At 39.6% G+C, this 27,332-nt stretch overlaps 1 protein-coding gene across 3 annotated transcripts in view; it reads left to right on the top strand.

Annotated features, from left to right (window-relative positions):
• NR1H4 (nuclear receptor subfamily 1 group H member 4) overlaps positions 1-27,332 on the top strand; it is a 62,110-nt gene that overhangs the window by 16,751 nt on the left and 18,027 nt on the right. Inside the window, exons 1-4 of one of the 3 annotated variants that reach the window (XM_059404645.1) lie at positions 2,658-2,777; positions 9,396-9,761; positions 24,474-24,614; positions 26,519-26,652. In XM_059404645.1, the coding sequence (XP_059260628.1) occupies positions 2,669-2,777; positions 9,396-9,761; positions 24,474-24,614; positions 26,519-26,652 (750 nt within the window). In that variant the 5' untranslated portion in view covers positions 2,658-2,668. Of the gene's footprint in view, positions 1-2,657; positions 2,778-9,395; positions 9,762-24,473; positions 24,627-26,518; positions 26,653-27,332 lie in introns of those variants that run through there. The other 2 variants (XM_059404644.1, XM_059404646.1) reach the window with 2 other exon arrangements.

Genomic DNA, 27,332 nt, shown 5'->3' with positions numbered 1-27,332 from the left:
GCAAAGGTGTCCAGTCCATCTTATGAGAATATCCTGTGTGAATTTTACTAAGGAACAACAGTTTGCTTGATCAGCTAAATTGTCCTACTCGTTTCCTTGTTAGTATAGCAATTTCTGAGGACAAGAGGTCCATTTGTTTGACCATTGAGGAAGTCAGTAGAGAATTCCTTTAAAACAAACAAAAAAAGGATTTATAAGGATGATTGGGTAGCTCAGTTGGTTAAGTGTCTGCCTTCAGCTCAGGTCATGATCCCAGGGTCCTGGGATTGAGCCACACACTGGGCCCATTGCTCAGTGGGGAATCTGCTTCTCTCTCTTCCTCTCCCTGCTGCTCACCCTGCTTGTGATTTCTCTCTCTACATCAAATAGATAAATAAAATCTTTAAAAAATAAAATGAAAAACTCATAGATAGTTTATCCTGGTTTACATTCTCTGGGTAGCTCTCTCACTCATGATCCTCTCAAGGCAAGGATAGCTCTGGGGTTGTGAGGAGAAGATCATGAGGTCAGAAGTAGAGTGAAGATTGAGAATAGCTTTGCAAATGGTAAGCCTTGATTTGACAATCCAAACTAAAAAGTAACCATAGACCATCACTCTTTTCCTCTTTCTTGGCAATGAGGGCAAGTGTGCCTTAGTGTTTCAACCACGGGGTTTGAGTCAGAAGACCTGGGTTAAAGTCCTAACTTAATGCCTCACTAACTGCGTGACTTTCGACAAATAACTTAGTATCACTGGCTTGCCTTGTGGAGTCTGTAAAATATGGTAGAAGATAGAGGGCATCATAAATAATACCTTCCTCAGAGGGTACAAGTAGGATCAAATGATGTAATGCATATGGAACCACTTGTAAAAGTGTGAAGGCCATAGAAATGTCTTGGCAAGGATGATTGCATTTATATAGATCACTTTTGCCTTTCAAATTGCTCTCATATTTACTGTATTTTTATCTTCACAACACATCTATGAGGGGAAATAGGGCAGGAACTATTATCTATGTTTTACCATCTGTTGATGGAGACAAATGAGGCCCACAGAACCTGAGACTGGCCTAAGGTTATACAGGGTGTCTGGCTGCATTAAGTCTGAGCTTACCCCTGGGCCTACCGAATCCTATTTTAAAACCCTTTCTTCCAAAAAATAACCAACAGTCACAAGCTTGATAGCCACAGATTATGCTGCAGAATTATTCCTACTCAGTAAGTAAGCCACCCTACAACCTGAGTCCAAAGCCAAATAATCATAACATTAATGTAGTGATGGTGGGTAGCCATTTACTGTGCTAAGCATTTTATAAATATTATCTTATTTAATGCTCATTGTAACTCTGTGAGGTTGTATGGTTATCAGCCCCATTTTACAGTGAGAAAATGGAGAAATAAAATGGTTCAGGAATTTGTCCATGTCCACAGCTAATGAGTACCAAGGGAGTCTGGAAGTATTAGTTTGTTAAAGAGGCTGTAATGAGGGGCACCTGGGTGGCTCAGTGGGTTAAGCCGCTGCCTTCGGCTCAGGTCATGATCTCGGGGTCCCGGGATCGAGTCCCGCATCGGGCTCTCTACTCAGCAGGGAGCCTGCTTCCTCTTCTCTCTCTCTCTGCCTGCCTCTCTGCCTACTTGTGATCTCTCTCTGTCAAATAAATAAAATCTTAAAAAAAAAAAAAAAAGAGGCTGTAATGAAGGACCAGACTGGGTGGCTTAAAGAACAGGAAAGGATTGGGTGCCTGGGTGGCTCAGTGGTTTAAAGCATCTGCCTTCAGCTTAGGCCAGAGTCCTGGGATCCAGCCCCACATCAGGCTCTCTGCTCAGCAGGGAGCCTACTTCCCTTCTTCTCTCTCTGCCTGCCTCTCTCCTACTTGTGATCTCAGTCTGTCAAATAAATAATAAATAAAATCCAAAAAAAAAAAAAAAAAAAGGATTGTTTCACTGTTCTTGAGGCTAGAAAGAAGTCCAAAACCAAAGGGTTAGCATGTTGATTCCTTCTGAAGGCTGTGGGGTAAGGGTCTATTCCTGGTCTTGGGGTCTATTCTTGGCTTATAGATGACTGCCTTTTTCCTTTATCTCTTCATAGTGTCTTCTCTTGATGTCTGCCTGTCTCAGTGTCTACATTCCCATTTGTATAAGGACACCAATTATATGGGATTAGGGATCATCTTCATGAATATTTTAACTTGATTACCTCTATAAAAACCCTCTCTCCAAATAATGTCACATGCTGAGGTCTGGGGGTTAGAATTTCAACATACCAATTTGGGGGGCTGAGGAACACAATTCCACTAACATTGAATATAAACCCAGATCATTTGGTCTTGTACTGTTAAGCATTATGCTTCGGTGCTTTCTGACATAACAAAATTATATTATTCTGTACACTTTTGATAGAAACAAATGTCAAGACACAGAGTATGGCACTTGACCCCAAATCCACTTTTAGAGCCACTGAACAGAAATCTACTCTACCTATTAAGTTCTAAAACTCGAAAGTGCTCCCCCAAAATATTTAGCTAAAAGACTGGTTTCCAGCTACTAGGCAACTTGGCATCGAGGTCTTTTCTCATAAACATTTACAAATATTCTGCTCTGTAATGAAGTTAATCAGTAAGCCACACAACCTCTGGCCTCTATCACTGCTTACCTGGTCTCATTTTCAGTTGCTGTGAGTAAGCTAAGAATGGTAATGCAGTTTCAGGGGTTAGAAAATCCAATTCAAAGTAGTCCTCGCCATAGACACGCATCATCAGGATTTATTATGGAAATGATGAACATGAAGTCTGATAAAGGTAAGACACTGTTCACAGGTGCTCTTGACCAAACTTCTGCAACTGGACTGAGGAAGTGGAGGGCTTTTGTTTGAGATTTTAGCAACGGGTGTCTGTCAAAGATGTCTTAGTCAGAACCAGAAGGCTGGGGTGAGAAGTTGGGGCGGGGTGATTTTTGAGGATTTAGGGAGGTGAGTATCTCATTGAGATAAAATCTAAGTATGTTTCCCCTAAAATTGTTCATTAAATATTATGTAAAATTAGCAGGCTTTTCTCAAGTTAAACACTAGGCAGTTCTAATTAATGCCAGTAGACACATGAAAAAGTACTTTGAAGTACGTACTTAATGCAGTGTTTTAAAAATGGCACGTCTCAGATCCCAGTGGGTTACGAAGTCTATTTGTGGCTATGACCACCATTAAAAAGTTAGAATAGTTTAGAATAGAATAGAATAAGAGTAGAGTAGCATAGAAATGTCAGAGTGCACTTCAAGAAGTAAGGATAAGTGTTATTTTGTGAAAATCTTGTTTCAATTACTTCTACATATGTTTAAGTGTATACAGGAGTTATGATATAAGATGTATTTCTTCTTTTTTTTTTAAGATTTTATTTATTTATTTGACAGAGATCACAAGTAGGCAGAGAGGCAGGCAGAGAGAGAGGAGGAAGCAGGCTCCCCGCCGAGCAGAGAGCCCAATGTGGGGCTTGATCCCAGGACCCTGGAATCATGACCTGAGCTGAAGGCAGAGACTTTAACCCACTGAGCCACTCAGGTGCCTCAATATAAGATTTATTTCAAACTATGGGTTGTGATGAGAAAAATAAAGAGAGGTTGAGAAACACTGATTTACTGAATTGGTTTCATAGCAGATTTCTCCCAAATTGATGGAAAATCAGATAAGTAAAGAGTTCAGTTTTAGGCTTACACTATTTGTTTTCTCTGAAGTAAAACATAGATATATAATGAAAACATAGACCATAACATGTAATATTGTCTATTTTAATATTTTTTCAAAACAGAATCTTACCTCTTAAATTTTTAGTTAAAAGAGGAACTCTAATCATTTTTACAATAATTATAATTTTAAATATATGATTGTAGAGTTAGCAGCATACTATTTTATTTAAATATGTTTAAAAGTGATTGACACTGTATTTACAAAATCAGTTAGAAGGCAGGAAAAGCAAATCTTTGTATCATTTCCATTTAATAGGCATTTATTAAGCATACCATATCAGGCTTTGTGTAAGGCACCAGGAATGAAATAAAAAAAGGGGGGGGGGGAATATAACCCAATATATTCCCCAAAGAGTTCACAGACTAACCACAACAATAAAAACACATCACAAACTCCTTGGAGCTGTACTATCTAATATAGTAGTCACTAGCCACAAGTGGCTAAGTAATTTTTAATTTTAATTATTTAAAATTAAATAAAACTGGGTGCCTGGCTGGCTCAGTTGATAACTGTCTGCCTTTGGCTTAGGTCATGATCCCAGTGTCCTGGGATTGAGCCCTACCTCAGGCTTCCTGCAGAGCGGGGAGCCTGCTTCTCCCTCTCCCACTCCCTCTGCTTGTATTCCCTCTCTCGCTGTGTGTCTCTCTGTCAAATAAATAAATAAAATCTTTAAAAAATTAAATAAAACTTAAAACTCAGTTTCTCAATATCGCTAACAACATTTCAAGTGTTTCATATTCCCATACAGTTAGTGGCTACCGTATTGATGGTATAGAATATTTCCATCACCTCAGGAAGTTCCCTTAGATGGTACCCCTTTAGAGAAACTACTGACTGCTAGAGACTCTACCCAGAAGAATTTTGTTTTCCTTTGCACGGGGTCTCAGACTTCCCAGGTGTCTATACATTCATGTGTTCCCATTTAAAAGCTCTTCTTCGGAGCGCATGGGTGGATCATTGGTTAAGTGTCTAACTCTTGATTTTGGCTCAGGTTATGATATCAAAGTCGTGAGATTGAGCTCTGCATTGGGCTCTGTGCTCAGTGGGAGTCTGCTTGAGATTCTCTTCCTCTCCCTCTACCTGTGCCCCTTCCCTGCTCACATACTCTCTCTCTAAATATAAATACATAAATACATAAATCTTAAAAAAAAAGAAAAAAACACCACTCTTCCTAAACGCTCAGGGAGCATTTCCCATCATAAGGGAATCTAAATCCCCCCTCCCCCACTTTGGGATAGACTGATTCTGGAAAAGCACTGATAAATCCAAATTTATAGATATATATTAATATATTATTATTTACTTTAAATTGTAGTAAAGTAAAAATAAATTTACTTTTATAGAAATCATGTTTTAAAGTTGACCCATCTCTGCTCTTTCACATCTGTGCTTTATCAGAAAGTTCTGGTATTTGTTTGCTTGTTTTTATCCCAGTCCTTGATATCTCTATACACACACACACACACGCACACATGCACATGCCTGCATGTGTAGGGAATGACTGGGGCCCTTTTTATCTGTATTCCCTTTGTCTTGTTCACTGTTTGTATCCTCAGAGCCTAACACATTGTCTGGAAAATAGCAAGTATCGATACAATATTTATAAATGAAAGGAGTATCCTATAACTTATGTTATCAAAACAGACTAAGATAATTACTAATTAACTATCAGTTAACTATTAAAATCGGGATTTTGCTAGGTTTGCTAGGAACAAACATGTTTTTTCATGACATTCAACTTATCAAAACGTTTCCTCAACTACTTTATTTTATACTCAGAACTACCTTATAAGATAGCAAGGCTGGCTGTTAATAGTTCCATTTTATGGAAGAAATGAAAACAAAAAATGTTAGGCAGTTGTTCAAAGTCTTACAGTCAATTCATGATGGAAGTTGTTCTAATCCCACTATTTTGGGTGCTGTTGACCATGCTGGGCTTCTTATTATAAGTTGCCTGCATACTGTGGAAATTTGGTGGGGACACTGAAATACTACATGTGGATGTGCTTTGAGGATAGAAGCATTATTTAATAATATTATGTGCTATTCTCATATTCTTACCATGTTTCCTTGCTTTCGTATAATATTGTCAATGTCTTTGTGAAAGCTTTCCATTTTGCTTGAAATGATTCCAAAGGACCAATAAGATTTTGATGCCACGATCTGACTTTAGTCAGGACTACATGCTATCTATTGATTATAAGAATACTAGCTTAATTGAAACAATGATTTGAGATCTTGGAATTGTCACGTGAGGAGGAAAAATTACACATTTCCCTGGATTTTGTAAAATCCAGTGTCTGTCATTAATTGTTTGACCCCAGGCAAGTTGCTTTAACTTGCTGGATCTGCAGGGGTCGGGGGTGGAAACCAGTAATTGACAGTATAAGATCGGTTGGGGGATAAAATCCAGCAATAAGTATAAGTGAAAGTAATGCTTTTAATGCTTTTCAGTTCTTTTCAAACCCACTCACTCCACAAATTTTAGTCATATTTGGTTATAAAATAGATCAGAATTTTGTTTATATTTTATCTCTTCTTTTTGTTGTAATCATATTCTATTTCATATTCTTCTATTTTGTGGTAGTAAGACAAAGCACCATTGCCAAAACTTGGTCTTTCAGATATAATCACTTAATGTTGGTTTTATATGGAGAAGTCAGGCATAGAAGACAGGAAGTTAATTTTTTCCCAGATAGTATATACTTTGTGCTTCGACAATCTTTTTCTGGATCAATGCAGAAAGCATTCTTTTCAACAAACTTTTGGTACGCATATATTCTACTTTGCCATTGTAGAAAAGCCTTGAGTTCTCACGACCATAGTCTTTTAGTTATTCACTAATGGAGATTTTAGATATAAAGAAGAACTGTAAGGTTATCCAGCATGAAGTCTTTTCTTTAGAGATGAGCAAAGGGCAGCCCACAGAGGATAGGTGAGTACCGTGTAACTAAACTCAGAACACCCTGGGACCTAGAGTCAGGGAAGACTTCCTCAAAGAAGCTATCCTTACAAAGAAATTTAGAGATAGATTAAGTGTAGAATAGTGAGATGAAGCTCTGTGAGCAAATGGCTGTATTGTAGACAGTTCTAGGCTCAGGAAGCAGTGGAGCTAGGGGCAGGGAAGGGAGGTTCTGAGTCTGGAACCTGCAGTGCAGATTCTAGGATTAGGTAACTCAAAACATGAGAAATGGCTGGAAGCGAAAAGGTAGGATCATGTGGCACCTTGCACACCTGATTGCAGCTTACCTGCAAGCAGAGGTATTGAAGGGACTCACCAGCTGAGGAATAGAAGGATGAAGAGAAAACCGTGTACTCTCATGCTTTAAAGCATCACACATCTGAAATTATCCCAGAAAGGAGTGATTCAGCACATGGTTCGGAAGTCAGACTATCCAAGTTCAAATCTCAGCTATTTAGGAACGTAGGAGTAAAGTTGCCTTCCTTCTCTGTGCCGCAAGCTACTCATTTGTAAATGAGGATACTCATGTTACCCACCTCGTAGGATTTTTGTGAGAAGAATTGCAAATATACAAGCGCCTGGCACTAGGATGGAGTTTCTCAGAGTTTTCTGACAGTAGTAGTAGCAATAATAACAACCACAGCAATTTTGGGGGGCACTGCAAATGTATAGATGCGTAGCTCTACTGGATCAATGCAGAAAGCATTCTTTTCAACAAACTTTTGGTACGCATATATTCTACTGTCCCTAATGGACAGTTCTAAATTCCAAAAGCTTTAAAAATGAAACATTTTAACCAAAGTTTTGACACAAATTTCTCTGGTGGCAAAAACCTGACCCGAATGGATGGGAGGATATTAATGGCCTTTATTTATTTACTTATTCTGCATCGTATGAATATTTATACATTTCACCATGGAAGATTGCTGTGTTTGATTCTGAGTTCTGTCCCAGACCACACAGGGAGAAAGAACACTGTGTTCTGTTCTAAAACACAGTCAATCAGTTCTGAATTCCAAAACACATGTGACCCCAAGACTTTCATAAAGAACTTAAGGAATAAGTGGAATAATCTGTATTACCTCATTCAATCCTCAACATAACTCTGGATAGATATTTTCATCCCGAGCTTGCTGCCATTAAAACTCGGCTCGTCAGTAGTTCAGCAAGGCTCGTCAGTAGTTCAGCAACTTGCCCAAAGTTCCACTGTTCAATGGAAGTGGAATTGGAATTTTGGTCTAGGGTTGCCTGATCATGCTTTGAAGAATCAGACACATTTGTACACTCTCCTATATTTTATTTATGTTCGTTAAAATTTTTAATGTTTTGCATAGCTTAAATATTTTTTTTCTAAAGAGTCATTGTTTGTGTTTCTAGGAAATAGAAGCACTTTCACAACCTGATAGTTTTCTAACATCTAGAGGTTTTATAGATAAAAAGCTCATTTTGTAATAACGGCAGTAGGAATAATGATTATTACTACTACTTTAATGGCAACTCTAATTTATCTGGCACTCTTTGTGTGCCAAACGTTTAGCAAAGTGTTTGGCATACATGATTTTGTTTAATTCTTACATCAGCCTAATGAGGTAGCTATTATTCTCTGTTTTATGAAGAGAAATTTGATCCCTAAAGACATTAAATAAATTGCCAAGATGCACACAGAAAATAAGTAACAGGACTAGAATTTGAACCATACTCACAATTCCAGGCACTGCATTCTTTTTTTTTTTTAAAAGCTCCTTCTTTGTTTTATCATGATTAAAATACTAATCTACATGGCAAAGTTACGAACAACATAAACACCATGCAACCTCCTACCCCAGAAAACAATGGAACAATCTCACTTTCCAGTCACCATCATCCAGTTTCTTTTGTATCGTGCAGAAACTTGCCTTGTACACATGCGTGTGCACACACACATTGTTCTTTTAATACCCACATAAATATATATATTATTCTATAAGTTAATATTTTCAAATGTCATCATATCATAGAAACCTTTCTTTATCAACACCTATAGATCTAAATTCACATCTACATAATATTTGAGTGCATGGACATAATGCAATTTAATAAGACTCCTATTGGTGGATATTTAAATTAGTTCCTGATTTATAGTTTTTACAGATTTTCCTACACATGGATATCTTTATAGAAGCCTTTCACACAAATACGTGCCTGTTTCTACAATAAAATTTCCTTGCAGTTTCTACAATAAATTTCCCTGCTTTAAAAGAGTATTTGAGTTTCAAATGCTGAAAGATAATGAATAATAGTCCTCTAAGAATGTTTGCTTTTCTGAGTGTTCTATTGAGCATTTTTAACCTTTACTTATTTGAGGATGAACATGGTCATATTTTATATTGCAATTTAAATTTAAATTTAATTGTTGATGAAGGTGAATGCATTTTTTTAATGTTTATAAAATACTTTGTGTTTGTATTTCTAAAAATTGTCCTTTCATATCCTTTATCACCATCACCCATGAGGTTGTTGAATTTTTCTTATTGGTTTGCAAGTGCTCTTTACCTGTTAGTGATATGAGTCTTTGGTCTATCTTTTATGTTGTAGATATTTTTCTGAGTTTGTAATTTGTCATTATTCCTTTTTATAGTTTTTTTGTTTTTGTTTGCTGTAAAGAAGTTGTCAATTTTTATATAGTTAAATTTTGGTCTTTTTTTAGACATTAATTCCAATTTTGTTACTCTTGTCCAGGTGTACTAACAGAGCAAGCAGCAGGACCTTTGGGACAGAATCTAGAAGTAGAGCCATACTCACAATACAACAATGTTCCGTTTCCGCAAGTTCAGCCACAGATCTCCTCGTCATCCTATTATTCCAACCTGGGTTTCTATCCCCAGCAGCCCGAGGAGTGGTATTCTCCTGGAATATATGAACTCAGGCGAATGCCAGCTGAGACTCTCTACCAAGGAGAGATTGAGGTAGCAGAGATTCCTGTAACAAAAAAGGCCCGAATGAGTGCATCAGCAGGGAGAATAAAAGGGGATGAATTATGTGTTGTTTGCGGAGACAGAGCATCTGGTTACCATTATAATGCACTGACCTGTGAGGGCTGCAAAGGTAAGCACCTCTGGTTGGCCATTCTCTCCTTGAGGTTTTACTCTTTGAACTGATTGTTGAAATCCCTCAGACTGAATTCTTCCCTTTTTCCAGATAACTTCCCATTTTCTCTTCCTACATGCCTACCTGTTATAAATCTCTAGGAAAAGCCTTTTAGTGTATTTAGCTTATATATAAGTAAAATATTTTCTAGTTACAACCTCACATATGGTTAAAGAAATTAAATAGATTATGGGGTTTTTGTTTGTTTTTGAGAGAGAGAGAAAGCAAGCAGAGGAAACAATAAAGAGAGAGAGAGGTAGAGAGAGAATCCCAAGCAGGCTCCATGCCCAGCAGAGAGTCTGACGTGGGGCTCAGTCCCACAACCCTGAGATCACGACCTGAGTTGAAATCAAGAATCGGACACCACCCACGCTCACCTGTTGTTTTTTTAAAAGAAAGAGAAATGAACGCATCCCTTTTAAAACTGAGATAAAAGAGAATAAGACTCTATTAGTTGATGTGTTTATTAAACCTCAATAGTAAACTTACTAGTTCTAATACTTCATTCCCATTTTATAGATGAGAAAAGTGGGTTACTTCCTCAAGGCTTCACAGCTAATTAGGGGTGGAGCTTCCAATCTATAACTGATAGGCCTAACTCCAGAGCATTTGCTCTGGAGTTAACCACTAGCCTATCCTGTCTTTTGATCCTTGCCACTATGAGTGGTCATTCTACTCTTTGAGCTAGTTGCTCAGGACTAATATTGACTAAATCAATGGATAAACTATTGGTATTATCTGGGCCAGATAATAAACCTCTGAAGTCAGTAATCTGAGTCAGGTCACTTCCTTACTGGTGAACACTTTGTGAAACTTGGTCCTCCTGAGAAGACTCTGGGGCATCCAGTGTGAATGGAGTGAAATAAGTGTGCCTAAGACAACCCCCCAAAACACTGACTTTAAAAGTGGGCAGGGGAGGGGTGCCTGGGTGGCTCAGTCATTAAGCGGCTGCCTTCAGCTCAGCACATGATCCCAGGGTCCTAGGATTGAGTCCTGTGTCGGGCTCCTTGCCCAGCAGGGAGCCTGCTTCTCCCTCTCTCTCTGCCTGACTCTTCCCCTGCTTGTGCTGTCTCTCTCTTTCTCTGGGTCAAATAAATAAATAAAATCTTTAAAAAAAATAAAATAAAAGCAGGCAAGGGAAGAGTTGCCCCTAAAAGATATCCAAGGAAGCTAGAAATGGGAGGGGACCAGGAAAGTACAGGATCACAGAGCACAAGGGGACAGAGAAGGACTCAGGAGAGAACCCATCCTTGGGGAGATTCAGGAAGGAAAAGCTGGATCTGGATGTGGATATGATTTTTAAGAGCAGAGAAAGGTTGAGCTTTTTCATTGATTCTGACTTGAGACTTTGCCCCCATCATGGGAGCAAAAGGACCAGAGTGCAGGGAGAAGATGAGATGGAGTGAGGAAGAACCTGTGTTCTACATCAGAGGCTGGCAATGTTTTTTCCCTGTACAGAGAGAGTAAATATTTCAGGCTTTGCACCATTGCGGTTTCAGTTGTGATTACTCAACTTTGCAAACACACCCACATAAAGAAGGGGCATAACTGTGGCTTTATTTAACCTACAAAAATAGGCAAGGAAATTAAAAAAAAAAAAAAAAAAAAAGCAAATGGACAGTAGGTTGAATTTGGCCCATAGGCCTGGCTGTATTTTGCTGACCCTGTTCTAGACCAATGGCTATGGAGGTTGAGTGCGAGAAGTAACTAGAAGCTGAGTAGCGAGAGAGTACAACACTCAGGGCATGGATACGGGACACGTAAACTCATTTTGTATGGCTGGACTGAATGGTATAGCTGGATTGAAATCATGGAAACTATATTTCATTGAATTCAGGATTATTCTACTCATCCCCCCTCCCCCCCGCAAAAAAACCCTACCTTTCTCTGGGGTTTTGTCTAAATTCTATGATTACGCAGTGCCCTGCAAGGATTGAGCACTGCAGGGGAGGCTCTGGTTTTCACCGTTGTTCATGCGGTGCAGCATCTGCCGGGTGTTATTCTAGCTGGTCTTCAGTCACCAGTCGGAAGGGTTTCTGAGGCTCCATTCTGGGGTCTTGAGCACACTTCTCCTTCCTGTCTGCTCTGCCTGCTGTTCCGCAGCTCAGCTGGGTGGGTTCCTGATGCTCCTCCCGTGTGGTGCTGACATGCCTGGCTGCCCAGAGAGGCATTTCACCTGTTCCTATGCCGCCCTGAGTACCAGCAGACCCGGATGCCTCTCTAGGCTGTCTCCAGGAAAGGGCACAAGAATTCTTTTGTTCTAGGACTCCTAAATGACATGGAGTTGCTATATTCTTTCAATACACACATCCCAGGGTACAATCTGGGCTTGAAGGTGGGAGGGACAGAAGTCAGGGCCTTCTCATGAACTTACCATGACTTGGCTTTTTTTGATTTCTCTTTATTTGTCTATCTGTCCCAACTTGGGGAAATTTAGTGTCTGGGATCTTGATGCTTAGGCTTTTGTGACTGAAAAGCCAATAATGAGCTCCTTTATGCTTTGTATATGTTCTCCTGAGGAAACAAATGAAAATTATCCTAGCTTAGAGAATAGGAAGGAGGCTCACAACATAGGGTAGACTACAAGGGAAAGAACCAGTACCCCGTGCCAGGCAGGTCTACTTGGCCAACTTGGCCCCACACTCCACACTCCTTGGATATCTGTGCTTACCAAATACAGAATGAGTCTTACTCCATAGCTTTCCATCAAAAGAAGGGTGTGGATTTTGGGGTTTCCTAGACTGTCATTCTTGGCTGAGTAAGCATGTTACTTAATATATTGGTCAGAGTTCAGTGAAATAAAACAAAAATTTCAAGCAGTAAGGAATTAACACAGGAGAAGTTGGAAGGGTAGAGGAGCAGGTTCTGTACTGAGTCTCCAAGAGGATGCTCAGGGTCACCCTGCAGAACTGGCCTGCCAAGGACTTGCTATGGTCAAGAAGATGGGAAAATGGGAAGCGAACACAGAGCTGCTGGCTCCAGAAAGACACCACCATAGCTGCCATCCAAGGATCAGAAAGATGCCTCCCCCATAATTACTGACTCCAGAGCAATGGCTTGCCAGCTAAACTTAATATACCCATGACGAATACCCTGTGCCTTGCCTTTCAGTGCCCTCGAAGTTAGCAATGGGAAACCAAGATGCTGCTATAGCTCAATTCCACAGCCCTGCTTGCCCGCAGAAACAAGTCTTACAAGGGCATCTGTCCTGCAGAGCTTAAATCATATCCACAATGTTAGCTGCAAGGGATTTTGGGAAAGATGGTGTCCAGTTTTCCTGCCTTTACAATAGAGAATGTACCCTAGTGTAGAAGTGGGTGCCACGGATATCCGGCCAGCCAATTCTTAGTTTGTGGAATACTTGGCTTCTCTGAGCCTTCACTCTGCAAAAAAAAAAAAAAAAAAAAAAAAGGGTAATATCTATTTCACAGGGTCTGTGTAGAATCAACTTAATTTTATATGTAAAGGTCCTGGCAGCTCTCTTTCTTTAGGACTTCACTGCACGTCTGTCAGATCTGTGATACTTACACACACATACACACAGGAGGAAGTTTTTAAAAACTTAAAAACAGGGACAGACTGGGTGGCTCAGTTGGTTAAGCAGCTGCCTTCGGCTCAGGTCATGATCCCAGCATTCTGGGATCGAGTCCCACATCCGGCTCCTTGCTCAGCAGGGAGCCTGCTTCTCCCTCTACCTCTGCCTGCCATTCTGTCTGCCTGTGCTCACTCTCTCCCTCTCTCTCTCTCTGATAAATAAATAAAAAATCTTTAAAATAAAATAAAAACTTAAAAACAAAACAAAGATCATGGCTAAACATCCTGATTTCATTAGTCTCATATCTATTTCTTTTTTTTTTTTTTAAGATTTTATTTATTTATCTCTGCTCAGCAGGGAGCCTGCTTCCTCCTCTCTCTCTGCCTGCCTCTCTGCCTGCTTGTGATTTCTCTCTGTCAAATAAATAAATAAAATCTTAAAAAAAAAAAAAAAAAAAAAGATTTTATTTATTTGACAGAGATCACAAGTAGGCAGAGAGGCAGGTAGAGAGAGAGAGGGAAGCAGGCTCCCTGCTGAGCAGAGAGCCCGATTTGGGGCTTGATCCCAGGACCCTGGGACCATGACATGAGCTGAAAGCAGAAGCTCTAACCCAGTGAGCCACACAGGAGCCCCTCATATCTGTTTCTAATTATAATGAATGTTTTATTGTCAACACTTATGGCATCAATGAGAGAAATTCTAATACATTTTTAAAGAGCAATGATTCTAAGAGCACAAGCATAACACACTGACAATGTCTGCCATTTGCTCAGCATCAGATTACATCAAGAGTTTTCTTTTCTCCCTCTTATCAGTGGGGCATTCACATGTGGGTGAATTTTGATTCAAACTTCAAACCTCAGCTAACAAAACTGATCTGCATCTGACTGGAAGTTTCAAATGGCTGCATTTCCAAATAGGTCAATGTCAGTCACATCCATCTCCAGGCTGGGAGAGTCTACACTTGTCAGTGAGAGAATGGTAGAATTCTTAAAGGGCATTTTAATGAGTAAATGGGTGACCTATCGTCCTTTTGAAAATATTCTGACTTAGTTCTGAAGTTCTAGAAAAGACTCCATAGTTGTTGAGTCTATTCTGATGTGTGGAATAGATGCAGAGTGTTTCCAATGGGCCCTTTGTTTATGTGTCAGGGCTGAGGCGCCCTGACTCACACATGAACTTCCTGAAATCCTACTTGATTTTGAGGTCTGAGTTTATAAAATTTGGTCATGATCCTACTGAACTCTGTAGGTCCAATTGTCTTGGAGAGGGATGCAAGGGGGTGGGGCTTAAACTATTTCACCACATTGGAAGCCTTTTGTAGTTAAGTGTTATAAAAGTGGCAAGAGGAGTCATATTCTGATGGCAGACAACCCAGATTTCAACACCCTCTTCCCGTGCTGCTGATTCTCTTCTCAGATGTTCCAAGTTACTGAATGTGTCTGGGCTTCAGACTTCTCTCCTATAAAGTGAGGATAGTAATAAAGATGAGGAGGGGGAGGTGGAGGTTGAGATGAGGATGATGGTGATGCTGGTGAGAAACAGATAAGGTATATCAAATGATTATCATGCACAGGTTTTATCTGGGGCTTTACCTGTACTAGCTCATTTAATCCTCAGGACCATGCTTTGAGGTAGGCACCTAGGAGTTGGTGAGAGGATTAAAGAAGATAATATGTTTAAAGCAATTAACATAGTACTTGCTATGGTACTCAATAAATGTCCTCCAATAAATGTCCATTATTGGTTTCACTTATTTGTGGAGCATAAGAAATAACATGGAGGACATGGGGTGATGGAGAGGAGAAGGGAGTTGAGGGAAATTGGAGGGGGAGATGAACCATGAGAGACTATGGGCTCTGAGAAACAATCTGAGGTTTTGAAGGGGCGTGGTGGGGGTGGGAGGTTGGGGGAGCCTGGTGGTAGGTATTATGGAGGGCACGGATTGCATGGAGCACTGCCTGTGGTGTATAAACAATGAATTCTGTTACACTGAAATTAAATTAAATTAATAATTAAGAAACTAAATGTCCATTATTATTACTATTATCATTAAGTTACTGTGAAGAAAAAAATGAGACATTGTTTTTGAAACATCTAGCTCTATGTCTGGCACACTTGAATGTTCAGTAAGCATTAGTTTTTGCTCCTTTGTTGGTGAATTCTTATTATTTTATTGTTGTTATTCTTCTGTTCATCCAGACTCTCAAACTTTGATCATACACAGTCTTCGAAACTCTCTTTCTTCCTATTAGTTAATTAAGTAAGCCTCCAGCTCCTGAGCGTTTGAATTCATTAATTCAGTTCTTTATTCAGCAACTATTATTAGGTACCAACCATATGCCAGGTTCTATTCTAAGCATAGGAGATGCAGTGAACAAAACAGACAAAATTCCAGCTCTCTTAGTCACCATTTTAAAGCAAAGCAGGGAAACAGTTTATATAACCGAGCTAAAATAGACAAAAAGAGAAAACAGCAAGACAAAAAAATAAAAGATTAAAAAATATAAAAGCAATGAAATAGTGTCAAAAAGAACATACAGAAAAATTAAATGGTAAAAGAATGATTTCCAGTGGATAAAAATTGAAATTTCAAATAAATATATAGTTAATGTGCAAGAGAAATAGAGACTATAAAAATTACATTTAAACAAGAAGGCATGTTTAAAGTAAATACATAAGCAATATGTAAATATGAAAGTAGTTACTAAAAAAACCTCTAGTTAAGCCTCCAGCTCCTGGGAGTTTGCCCACCTGGGAGTCTGAATGGCTCTTAAAGAGATGCAAAATCAAGCTCACACAGAGCATTATTACCCCTCCCCTCATTTTCACAATCTAAAAGCATTGACCTCCACCTCCATCATCTTTGAGATGATCCAGTGTAACCCTTTCAATGAGGGGTTGAAAACAAAAGCCCAATGCTAGAGTTATCTTATTTTTAGAGGTAGACGACTTTAGCTTTTGTTTTATCAAGTGAACATGGAAAAATGGCTACCCTCTTGGGATGGGAAAGAAAAGTAAAAAAAAGGCAGCAGTGGGGAGAAAAGGTTAACCTCCCAAATAGGAAAAAGAACAAACAACAAAACATCCACGAAACACTCAATAAGTTATTCTTTCATATTAGCATTGCTAAAATTATTGAAAAACACATAAATGGACGCAAATTATTGGGGAAGGTAATGAGTCTCTGTTATGGGCTGGTCAATTCCCAGCACAGACTGTTTATTTCATTTACCTTATAATGGTTCCAGTAGATGGTATTATCATCTCCTTTTTTGCAAATAAAGATACCAATATTCAAAAACTTGTCCAGGCCTCATGGCTATGAAAGAATGGAGTAGAATTGATCATCAGATCATTAGGACTCCTGAGCTATATTTTATCTCTGTGCTGTCTTTTTTTGTATCCTTCTGTCAATGACTTTCCAAAGACAGCACGAAAGCATATGCAAGGAAAATGAGTGTTTTAAAAGTTGGTTCTGTTTAGAGAAAGAACACACCAACAAAGAGAAAAACAAACAAAATCTAGGTGATGGGGAATCCAAACCCATTCGTTATTTGACAAAATGATCTCCTGACACAGAAGCAGGCACAACCATAAATTATTGGACAATATTCATTTGTGTACAAAATAGACCATCTTCTTAATAACTAAGTAGGGTCGTCAGCCACTTTCACACATAGAAATAACAACCACTGGTCATATCACTTTTAAAAATAAAGAATGAGGCATCTAAGTATCTTCATTTCTAATTGTGATATATATGAGCATTAGAATATATAATTTAAGAATTGCCTTTGTGGGAGCTTACCTTGCACTGTCTTATACTTTGACCCTGCACCTTGTATTAATAGGTTATGGTGAAAGTAGGAATAGACCAAGAGCTGCCTCCCAGGCAAACCCCCACAAAGGTGATCCTCAAATGATTTTAGGAAAGAGAGTGGTTTCTTTAAGTAGCCTCTGAGATTCCCTGTTCACTCCTCTGAGATGCTGTTTGTGTTTGTGCAGCCTGCTTTTAGCAGTCTGGAGGGAGGACAAGACATCTGGCTGGATAGAATGTTTTGGTCCTTATCTTCTAGGCACAAAGACTCCCCATTCCTTCTGGGCATTGCCCTGCACTGTGGTTTATATTTATTGCTTGAGACTACAGGCAAATACACTGTTCTTGGGGCGCCTGGGTGGCTCAGTGGGTTAAGCCGCTGCCTTCGGCTCGGGTCATGATCTCAGGGTCCGGGATCAAGTCCCGCAACTGGCTCTCTGCTCAGCAGGGAGCCTGCTTCCCTGTCTCTCTCTCTCTCTCTCTCTCTCTCTGCCTGCCTCTTTGCCTACTTGTGATCGATCTCTGTCAAATAAATAAATAAAATCTTAAAAAAAAAATACAATGTTCTCCATGACTTAGATGGATGGTGAACTTTCATAAAGGGCCAGATAGTTAATATTTTAGGCTTTGTAGGTATTAAGGTCTCTGGCACAACTACTTGGCTGCCATTGTAGTGTGAAAGCGGACATGCATGTAAATGAATAAGCTTTATAGTCGAATAAAGCTTTATTTACGGACACTAACATTTGAATGTCATACAACTTTTACATACCACAAAATAACTTCGAGGTTTTTTTTTTTCCCACTCACTAAACATGTAAAAACCATTCTTAAGTTGCAGATCATGCAGAAATAAGCAGAAATGGAACTTGCCCTGCATTTCGTAGTTAGACAACTCCTGGCTTAGCACAGTGTTCCTGCTGAATGCTTACAGGCCATCAGCATCTTGTACCTGAACTCAGTTTCCTCCATTGCTCCTAATCCTGCATTCTCTGCACCTATTTTGGGCATGTTTTTCACAAATTTACTCTGTTCCCTGGCTTTCAGAGATTAATCCGCTTTTTTGATACACTGAGGTATTTGTATTCTAACTCTTAGAGATTATGCTGTTTCCATGAACTTTTCTCTTATTTTGTGGTATTTTTTTTGGACAGAAGGGAGTATAGAAGTTTGGTGAATGCCCTTTGACTACTAAGTTGTTTGTAGATTTATCTGCTCTGAAAGGGGGTTAGCCAACTTCTCAAAATAATTCAAAGTCAGTCTTTTTAAAATGTATTTAAGAAAAAAAATCAATATGGATTATAGTTGATAGAAGTTAAGTGTTAGAGAAGTCAGGTGAATTTTTTTTTTTTTGTCTGTCTGTGGCTCTCCAATAGGTTAAAGGGTGAAAACCTCAAAGTTATCAGCAGGTACTAAATAGCCGATAATGATTTTCATCACAAGTAACAGCTGGTAGTGGTGAGAGTGTGGAGAAAACAGGACCCTCTTGCCGTGTTGGTGGAAATGCAAACTGGGGCCGCCACTGTGGAAAACACTATGAATGGCCCTAAAAAAGTTGAAAATAGAACTATCGGGTGATTCAGTAATTGCACTACTGGGTATTTACCTAACGAATACTAAACACTAATTCAAAGGGATACATACACCCCTGTTTATAGCAGTATTATTTACAATAGCCAAGATATGCAAGCAGCCCAAGTGTCCATCGGTAGATGAATGGATAAAAAAGATGTGGAATACGTATACAAGGGAATATTATTCAGCTATAAAAAGAATGAAATCTTGCCATTTGCATGGCATGGGGGGAACTAGAGAGTATTATGTTAAGGGAAAGAGGTCAGTCAGAGAAAAACAAATACCGTAGCATTTCACTCGTTTGAAATTTAAGAAATAAAACAAATGATCAAAGGGAAAAGAGAGAGGGAGAGATAGATGGATCAAGAAACCAAGAAACAGATTTAAAATTATAGAGAACAAACCAATGGTTACCAGAGGGGAAGGGTTGAGGGGATGAGTGAAATAGGTGATGGGGAGTAAGGACTGCCCGTATTATGATGAATGCCTGCTGATGTTTGGAAGTGTTGAATCACTCACCATATTGTACACCTGAAACGAATAGAACAGTGTGTTGACTAACTTGCATTAAAATGAAAGCTTAAAAAAATAGTAAATTTCATCAACTTCATCTCAGAAGTTTGAGGGATGCTTTTTCAAAAATAATAGTCTGACACTGCTTTTGTGAGGTGATCAGGAGTCTATAAACAAATTCTAAAATGATTAATGTCTAAAGACAGTTTTTAGCAATGTAAGCTCCTTACTAAAAGGATAGCCTAAAGCACAAATTAAAGGCATAGAGTTTGCCAGTGAGCATATCAGAGTTCAAATCTAAGCTCTACTGTTTACTATCTATAGGATTTGGAACAAAGTGCTTCATCTCTGTGATACTCAGTTTCCTTAGCTGCAAGAAGGAAATAATAATAGAATCTACTTCATAGGGGCGCCTGGGTGGCTCAGTGGGTTAAAGCCTCTGCCTTCGGCTCAGGTCATGATCCCAGGATCCTGGGATCGAGCCCCACATTGGGCTCTCTGTTTGGTGGGGAACCTGCCTCCTCCTCTCTCTCTGCCTGTCTCTCTGCCTCCTTGTGATCTGTCTGTCCAAAAAAAAAAAAAAAAAAATCTACTTCATAGGATTGATATGAATATTAAATGAATCACCATATGCATATGTTTAGAACAGTGCCTGATACAAAGTAAGCTCTAAGTGAGTGAGTGATGGAGTCCTTTTTATTCGACAATGTGCTTAGATAGACCTGTAGACTGATTCTATTTAGGCTATAGTGGATGTAAAGATCACTAGTTATTCAGCTATGTGCATTTGTTGCTGTTTAAAAAGTGTGGAGACCCTGAAATGTTTTTTTAGGGTTTATTTATTTATTTATTTGAAAGAGAGAGAGAGAGAGCAAGCAGGAGAGGGGCAGAAGGAGAGAATCTCAAGCAGACTTTATGCAGAGCAAGGGGCCTGACATGGAGCCTGATCTTACAACCCTGCGATCATTACCTGAGCAGAAACCAACAGTCAGATGCTTAACCCACAGAGCCACCCAGGCACCTCGAGACCCTGAAAATGTTAAACAACCAATATTTTACTGATTTCAAACAGTCGTTACTGTCGGTCACTGGAGTCTGATGTGTGCATATGCATATGTGCTTGTGTGTGCACATATATGTATATATGCATTGGAAATAGGGTATAGTCTATGAGTTGTGTCTATATAAAGAAGCAGAGAAACAGGATATGCAATATTTTGCACACTTGAGGGATCCATTTTCCTATCCTATAGACATTCTCCTGCCATCACAGGAATTCCCCTAGTGCTACACCTTCGTCAGATAACAAGGCCAGCCCTGTCTACTCATCTTTCATTATCAGGGAGTCTCTGTTCCTCAGTGAATTTCCTTTCCATTCATCTTCAAATTACTTTTCTGGGCATTGTTGAATATGCTCACGATAGAGTCAGAGGTACGCATATGGATAAATTTGCATAAGTATAAATATAGTATATGCACCCATATTTAAGTGATATAATGATAATATTGTGTTGCCATCTCAGAATGAAAGCTAATTAATTCAGCTAGCTATTGAGATGATAATGATTTCTTTCTCAGTTAATACCAAAGTTCAAGAAAAAAAACAAACCTGCAGAATTGTCCTAGCACTGTTCTTTGATCCATCTTGGAATAAGGAGGTTTATTTCTGTTAACTATTGTGCTATCGGTATCTGCAATTTTTTTAACATTTTATTTATTTATTTGACATATCACAAGTAGGCAGAGAGTCAGACAGAAAGAGAGGGGGAAGCAGGCTCCCCACCTAGCAGGGAGCCTGACGTGGGGCTTGATCCCAGGATCCTGGGATCATGACCTGAGCCAAAGGCAGAGGCTCTAACCCCCTGAGCCACCCAAGTGCCCCTGGTTTTTTTTTTGTGGTTTTTTTTGTTTTGTGTTGTGTTGTGTTCTTTGTTTTTTAAGATTTTACTTGTTTATTTGACGGAGAGAGACACAGCGAGAGAGGGAACACAAGCTGGGGGAGTGGGAGAGGGAGAAGCAGGCTTCGCTCTGAGCAGGGAGCCTAATGTGGGGCTCAAATCAAGGACCCTGAGATCATGATTGGAGCCAAAGGCAGATGCTCAAGGAATGAGCCATTCAGGCACCACACCCCATGATGGTTTTTTAAATGGAATCTTTCCTGGGAGGGGCTAAATATTCATGTAAAGATTGACTCAGGTTGACTAAGGAACATCATTGAGCTCACTGATTTGGTACAAGGAAGAAAACTAACTAACTTCCCAACTTCTTAACTTCCTTCCCTCCCTCCTTCCTTCCTTTCTTTTTCTTTCTTCCCCCCTTCCTATTCCTTCCTTCCTTCTTTCCTTTTTTTGCCTAGAGGCTCTTTTAAAATGCGTGCTTTGGTATTTGCACTTCCTGTATCAATGTTGATCTGAAGCACAAAGTCTTTTTTTAGACTTGGTGTGGTTGGATTTGACATTTAGGAAAATGGTAAGATCTTTCCTACTGAAAGTTATACCAGCTGACAGATTCACAAGCAAGTCTATGGCTTTTTTAAACCTTGCTATCTCTAACTTTTTCTTCAGGCTCTGTTTTTACGTTGAGTTAGTTAACAAGTCCTGAGTTCCCCTGTTTCTTCCCAGTTCTCACCATTTAGTTCAGGCACCAATCACCTCTCAGCTGTTTTACATTTTTCACCTTGCCCCAAGGATCCTTCCCAAGATGCAGGCTACCCTCTTCTGCCAAAACCCTCTAATGGCTTCTCTCTTTCTGCATGGTAAAAACTCAGCAGTTTTGCCTTGTGTTGAAGGGCATTTAACCATATTCTGTCCCACTAATGCTCTTACCCACCATCCACTAATTCTCCCTATACTCTACCCTCCCACCAAAACAGATCATCTACCCCTCGTTGGTATTTCCATAACTTTCTCATTTCCCAGAATGCCCTTCCTCCCTCACAGTCCATGTTTCAAAACCCTGCTTATTTCCTAATGCCTGCCTAAATTCTACTTCTTTAATGAAGTGCTCTCTGATTTCCCCTCAAAATTAATCAGGGCCATACCTAGCCATATAATGCCTTTTCCTCAAGACACTCAATTTCTAGCTATTGGGATATTGTCATATTATACTTATTTTACCAGAACAATTTTTATGGCCTTCTGCTGGAAAAAAATTGCCATAACTAATGTGCAAATCTCCATGTCTGTGATGAAATTCCTGCCTGAGTTTGAATCCTCCTAATCCCCTTATTAACCATGTGATCATGGCCAAGATGCTTAATCTCTCTGCCTCTCTTCCACTTCTATAACATGGGAATATATAATATTATCTTCATCATAAAATTGTTATGAAGGTTAAATAACTCAATGCAGGTGAAGTGGTTAGAACAACAGCCAGTGAGTGCTTGATAAATGTTAGCTTTATTCCAACAGGCTGTTAAAATAAGAAGGACTCTTGCTGTCTCAGTTTCAGCATTCTTGAAGATTAGGTGCTATATCCAAAGTGAGTCCATCTTGCAGTGGGTAGTTAAGAAATAGTTAAAACCTCACCTACTTTGAGGGTATGAAGTGGTCAGGAGTTGGAAATTCTAGAGTAGTCTTTAAAGATTTTGGAGCATGTGACTAGTGCACCATAAATCCCATATCCCCAATGCAGAGGGGGAAGGGTGTGGGATGCAGGTATCTGTCTTGGGGACCACCACTGAAAGTATGGTACTTTTGTGAGGATTAGGAAAATGTGTCCCCCCTTCTCCAGGTGAAATCTATACACTAAGGAGGCCCTGCTGCCCCATGCCCAATGAAAGGGTCTTCAACAGGATCACATGAGGAGATTGATAAGTATCCCCTACAGCTGAGGAACACAGGAGACTGGCACCTGACTTTTACCTGAGAAGGGCCAGAGGTATGGCGACTGCTTATGAATAAGTGGGAGAGATTCCGCGACCTCCTCCCCAGTTTGGGGCACCAGAGAAAGCTGGCACAGGGTTATCTTAAGCTCATGACAAGAAGGCCACATGGAGGGACTACAGAGTAGAGGATGGTGGTAAATTGCTAAATTCCTAGATGCAGAAGAAAGGGATACAAGTCATGGGCTATAATAGACATGTATTTTCCCCATTGAGGAATTTCAAAGGAACATAATGAACATGTCCCAGTGGTGGGCATCCTCTAAAGAACCCAACCCAAGGGAGAAGGAGTCAATTTCAGAAACTTGCTGGGCACAAGCCAACTTCTAGCAGTACAGGCAACAAAGCACTTTCCTAGTACTTCTTCCCCTTGCCTCCCACAATCCTTTCCTTATTCACTACTTCACCTTGACTCTGGAAGTGTCAGAAATTGCAGTTATCCAGGTGGAGGAGAAAGAGTAGAAGTGGCAAGTGGGGAAAAAGAGAAAGGCCTTCCTGCCTGTAGCTTAACTGTGGTAGGCTGCCACTGCGGCCATATACATATTTGCTTTTAAAGCAAGGTTGGCATCTGTATTATTACACTAGGCTGGGCATCTTAAATACTGAATGGAAGCCTTCAATGTGACCTCTCCCAGGATGTTTGGTAAATAGCAACTTGTTTTGCAAGGCTTAGCTCAACACTGACCATTCTCTTTGCTTCCTCAGCCCAGCCCAGCCCAGGAACACTTAATTTCACTTGTTTGGTTGTTTGCATGGGTTTGCCCTCAACCAGGCTATAAACTCTAAGAGGGTAGGGATGACTTCTTCATCGTTGTACCACCAGCACCTTGAGCTCACTGGCACACAGTTGTCTCCCAATAAAGATATAAGGAAAGTAACCTGCCTTAAAAAAAAAATTAAGGGGCACCTGGGTGGTGCAGTGGGTTAAATGATGGACTCTTGGCTTCAGTTCAGGTCATGATCTCAGGGTCCTAAGACTGAGCCCTGTGTCAGGAAGTCTGCTTGAGATTCTCTCTCTCCTTCTCCCTCTGTCATTCCCACTTCTCTCTCTCTCTCTCTGAAACAAATAAATAAATCTCTAACTACCCCTCACAAATTAAGATTTTTCTTAAGAGAGGCTATGATTCAAACATGTCTTTATCTTTGAGACAGACGTTAACAATAGTTGTCTTCTGGACGATGAAGTGAGGTTGAAGGTACCTTTGTCACCTGTACTCTCAAGGATGGCCTGGGTGCTCTCCAGGGGTTCTTGAGAAAATGCTCTAGCATCCCTTATTCCTAATGTGTTTTTCTGAATAGGAGTTGTTATGAGTCCTTTTACTCCTTTCTATGTTTCCTCCACAGGTTTCTTCAGGAGAAGCATTACCAAAAATGCCGTGTACAAGTGTAAAAATGGGGGCAACTGTGTGATGGACATGTATATGCGAAGAAAGTGCCAAGAATGTCGCCTAAGGAAATGCAAAGAGATGGGAATGTTGGCTGAATGTATGTATACAGGTATTCACATCAAGCAATTAAATTCCACTTAAAATCTCTTAAGGAGGCAGATGCAGGTAACTCGTCTGATTAGAATGGTACTTCACATACTAAAGAAGGGATGAACTAAACTGTGGAAGTTCTGGAAAAGGATAAGGAACACCTGAAATTGACCAAAGTATCAGTGAAAAAGGATTTTATTCCCCTGAAAGAAGCAGCTTTTTGCTGTTCGTTGTTGCAAGGAATCATATACGGAGTAAAATGGCATTAATCTGCAGTGAAAATAGCATGTTGTAAGAAGCTACCAGGAATAAAAACAGCCAAAAATTTTCTCCAAATTTGATTTAGTATCTTTCTTATTGTTTAATTAGCATAAAAATTCACAGTTGTGGGAAATTAAGAATGTTTTATAAGGTATAACTGCCTCTGAATTGTCTAAATAGAGTTTTAAACCAAGTCATTTTATTAGAAGTCCTTCTTCTCTTAGTGCAGCTTTGAACCAATTTGTATAGGTTTACACAGGAAATTAACTACTGTGAGTTTTAATATAATTTGGCCCTTTGATCTGATAAAGGGCTGGTTTTGTGAGGAACCATAATCTTCATCAATTTGGAATGCATGCTCGTATATAACATATTAATTTTTCATTCTGCAAATTCTACAGACCACTCAGATTTTGAGATATGGCCTATTCCTCCTCAAAACACAAATGACAAACAAATGTCACCAAGGGGATGATAACATTCAGGGAGGGAATGCCACATGGAATAAAAGCCTTTGGAAGGTGACTCCAATTCTATTGTTTCCACACTGTACAGGCGACTGGGATGGACCCAGAGAAATAATGTGTGCAAGAGGGGGAAAAATAGGCCAGTGTAAATTATCCAGCTCTGGGTAGATGAAAGTTTTATAGTGGATGATCACTATCTCCTCTTAGCATATGAAACAAGAGACTGCAGTAGGAACGTCTGCTGGAATCCAATCTTGCAATGGAAATGCTTACTTTGATAGTGGGGGGTTCATGTTGCTCATCACTTATATATGAACTCGTTCCAATGGGAGCACTGAGGACATTTTTCATGATTCCGCGTACCAGAGTCTATACTATTATTAATGCAAACTTGCCCCATAACAGATGCAGAGTTTTATGTGATCTTACAAAATAAATTCCTGGACAAAAAAGTTCCCAGAGCTTAGTTTCATTAACATTGAGAGGATAAGGACGTTAAATGGGAATATGGAAGATTGTTCTGCATTATTTTTTATAGCTCTGTTTTAGTGTAAATTAATGATGATGTTATAAGATTCTTCAAAAGGAAATTTCAAAGTCCCTTTGAGTTATTTTCATCTCTGTGTTCTCAATAATGTACACAGTTCTGAAAAATGACGAGATTTAAAATTTTCCCTAAAGGATGTTGACATTTGTTTTGCTCAGCATGTGTTTACTTATGTGTGCTTAATGTGACATGGAATATACTTTTTAAGATACAGTTACATAAACATGGATGAAAAATAATATTAACATTATGTTATACAACGCTAGCTCTCAGGGTCCCCTAGACCAAGAATGGGGACAGTGTCCTTCACTTTTTTATTGACTGAATACCATGCATTTGTACAATGCTTTCGTGTTACAAACTCTTTACATAAAATACAACTTTTTTTAAAAGACCCAATTACTCTTAATCTACACAAAACTCTTTGAGGTAGATATTTTTCCTATTTTATCAATGAAGAAACTGAGATTCACAGGGGGAAAAATTTCTTGTTCAAGGCCAAGTCTCAAAATTCAGAAGGATTAGAATTAGTGCTGTGCCAAATTGCAGAGATGTGAGCCAACTACACATCAGCTGCCTCATGACCACAGGCCCAATAGGACTCTGGGCTGAAATCTCTCTGTTTTATCTTTTCAGGCTTGTTAACTGAAATTCAGTGTAAATCTAAACGACTAAGGAAGAATGTGAAGCGGCATGCAGATCAGACCATTAGTGAAGACAGCGAAGGTCGGGATTTGCGACAAGTGACCTCGACAACCAAGTCATGCAGGGTAATAACGTGCAATGGTGTCCGCTGAAGCCCACAGCAGCTGAGCTTCTAGGCCTGTAGTGACCTGGCTGAGAGGCTTTAAAATTAGAGCCACCGTAAGCAGAATTTCATTCCAGTTGTGCATTAAATGGGTTTCTTCTTTTTAGTGGAGAAAGTAAAATCTGCTCTGGTGTAGAAATTCAAATACTAGCAGTAAATAAAGCAAAATGAATGCTCTCTGTTCCCCTGGCTCCATTCCACACTTACTCCCAAGAGGATCCCAGTAGAAATGGTTCAGTGTAGAAAATGGATTTTTCAGGTTGAGGGTTTTTTTTTTTTTTTTTAAACGATTTTATGTATTTGATAGAGCCCGCGTGCACAAGCAGGGAGAGGGAGAAGCAGGCTCTCAGGGAGCCTGATGTGGGATGTGGGCCTGGATCCCAGGACCCTGGGATCATGATCTGAGCCAAAGGCAGACACTTAACCTACTGAGCCACCCAGGCACCCCTCAGGTTGAGTTCTGATGACAATTTTCTTTTTTCTTTCATTAAGAAGGGAAACTTAAAAGTGGGAAGGATGTGTATTCAGTAGAGGTTTGTGGGTTAGTCCCTATCAATGGGTAAAACTGAGTCGATACACATCTGTGGAACAATAGAGAAAAGCCTTTCCCATAGATCTCACGGATTATGCAAGAAATCCTTT

Source organism: Mustela nigripes, chromosome 6, assembly GCF_022355385.1.
Source record: "Mustela nigripes isolate SB6536 chromosome 6, MUSNIG.SB6536, whole genome shotgun sequence".
NCBI lineage: Eukaryota > Metazoa > Chordata > Mammalia > Carnivora > Mustelidae > Mustela > Mustela nigripes.
This window is presented reverse-complemented; position numbering and strand designations above follow the sequence as displayed.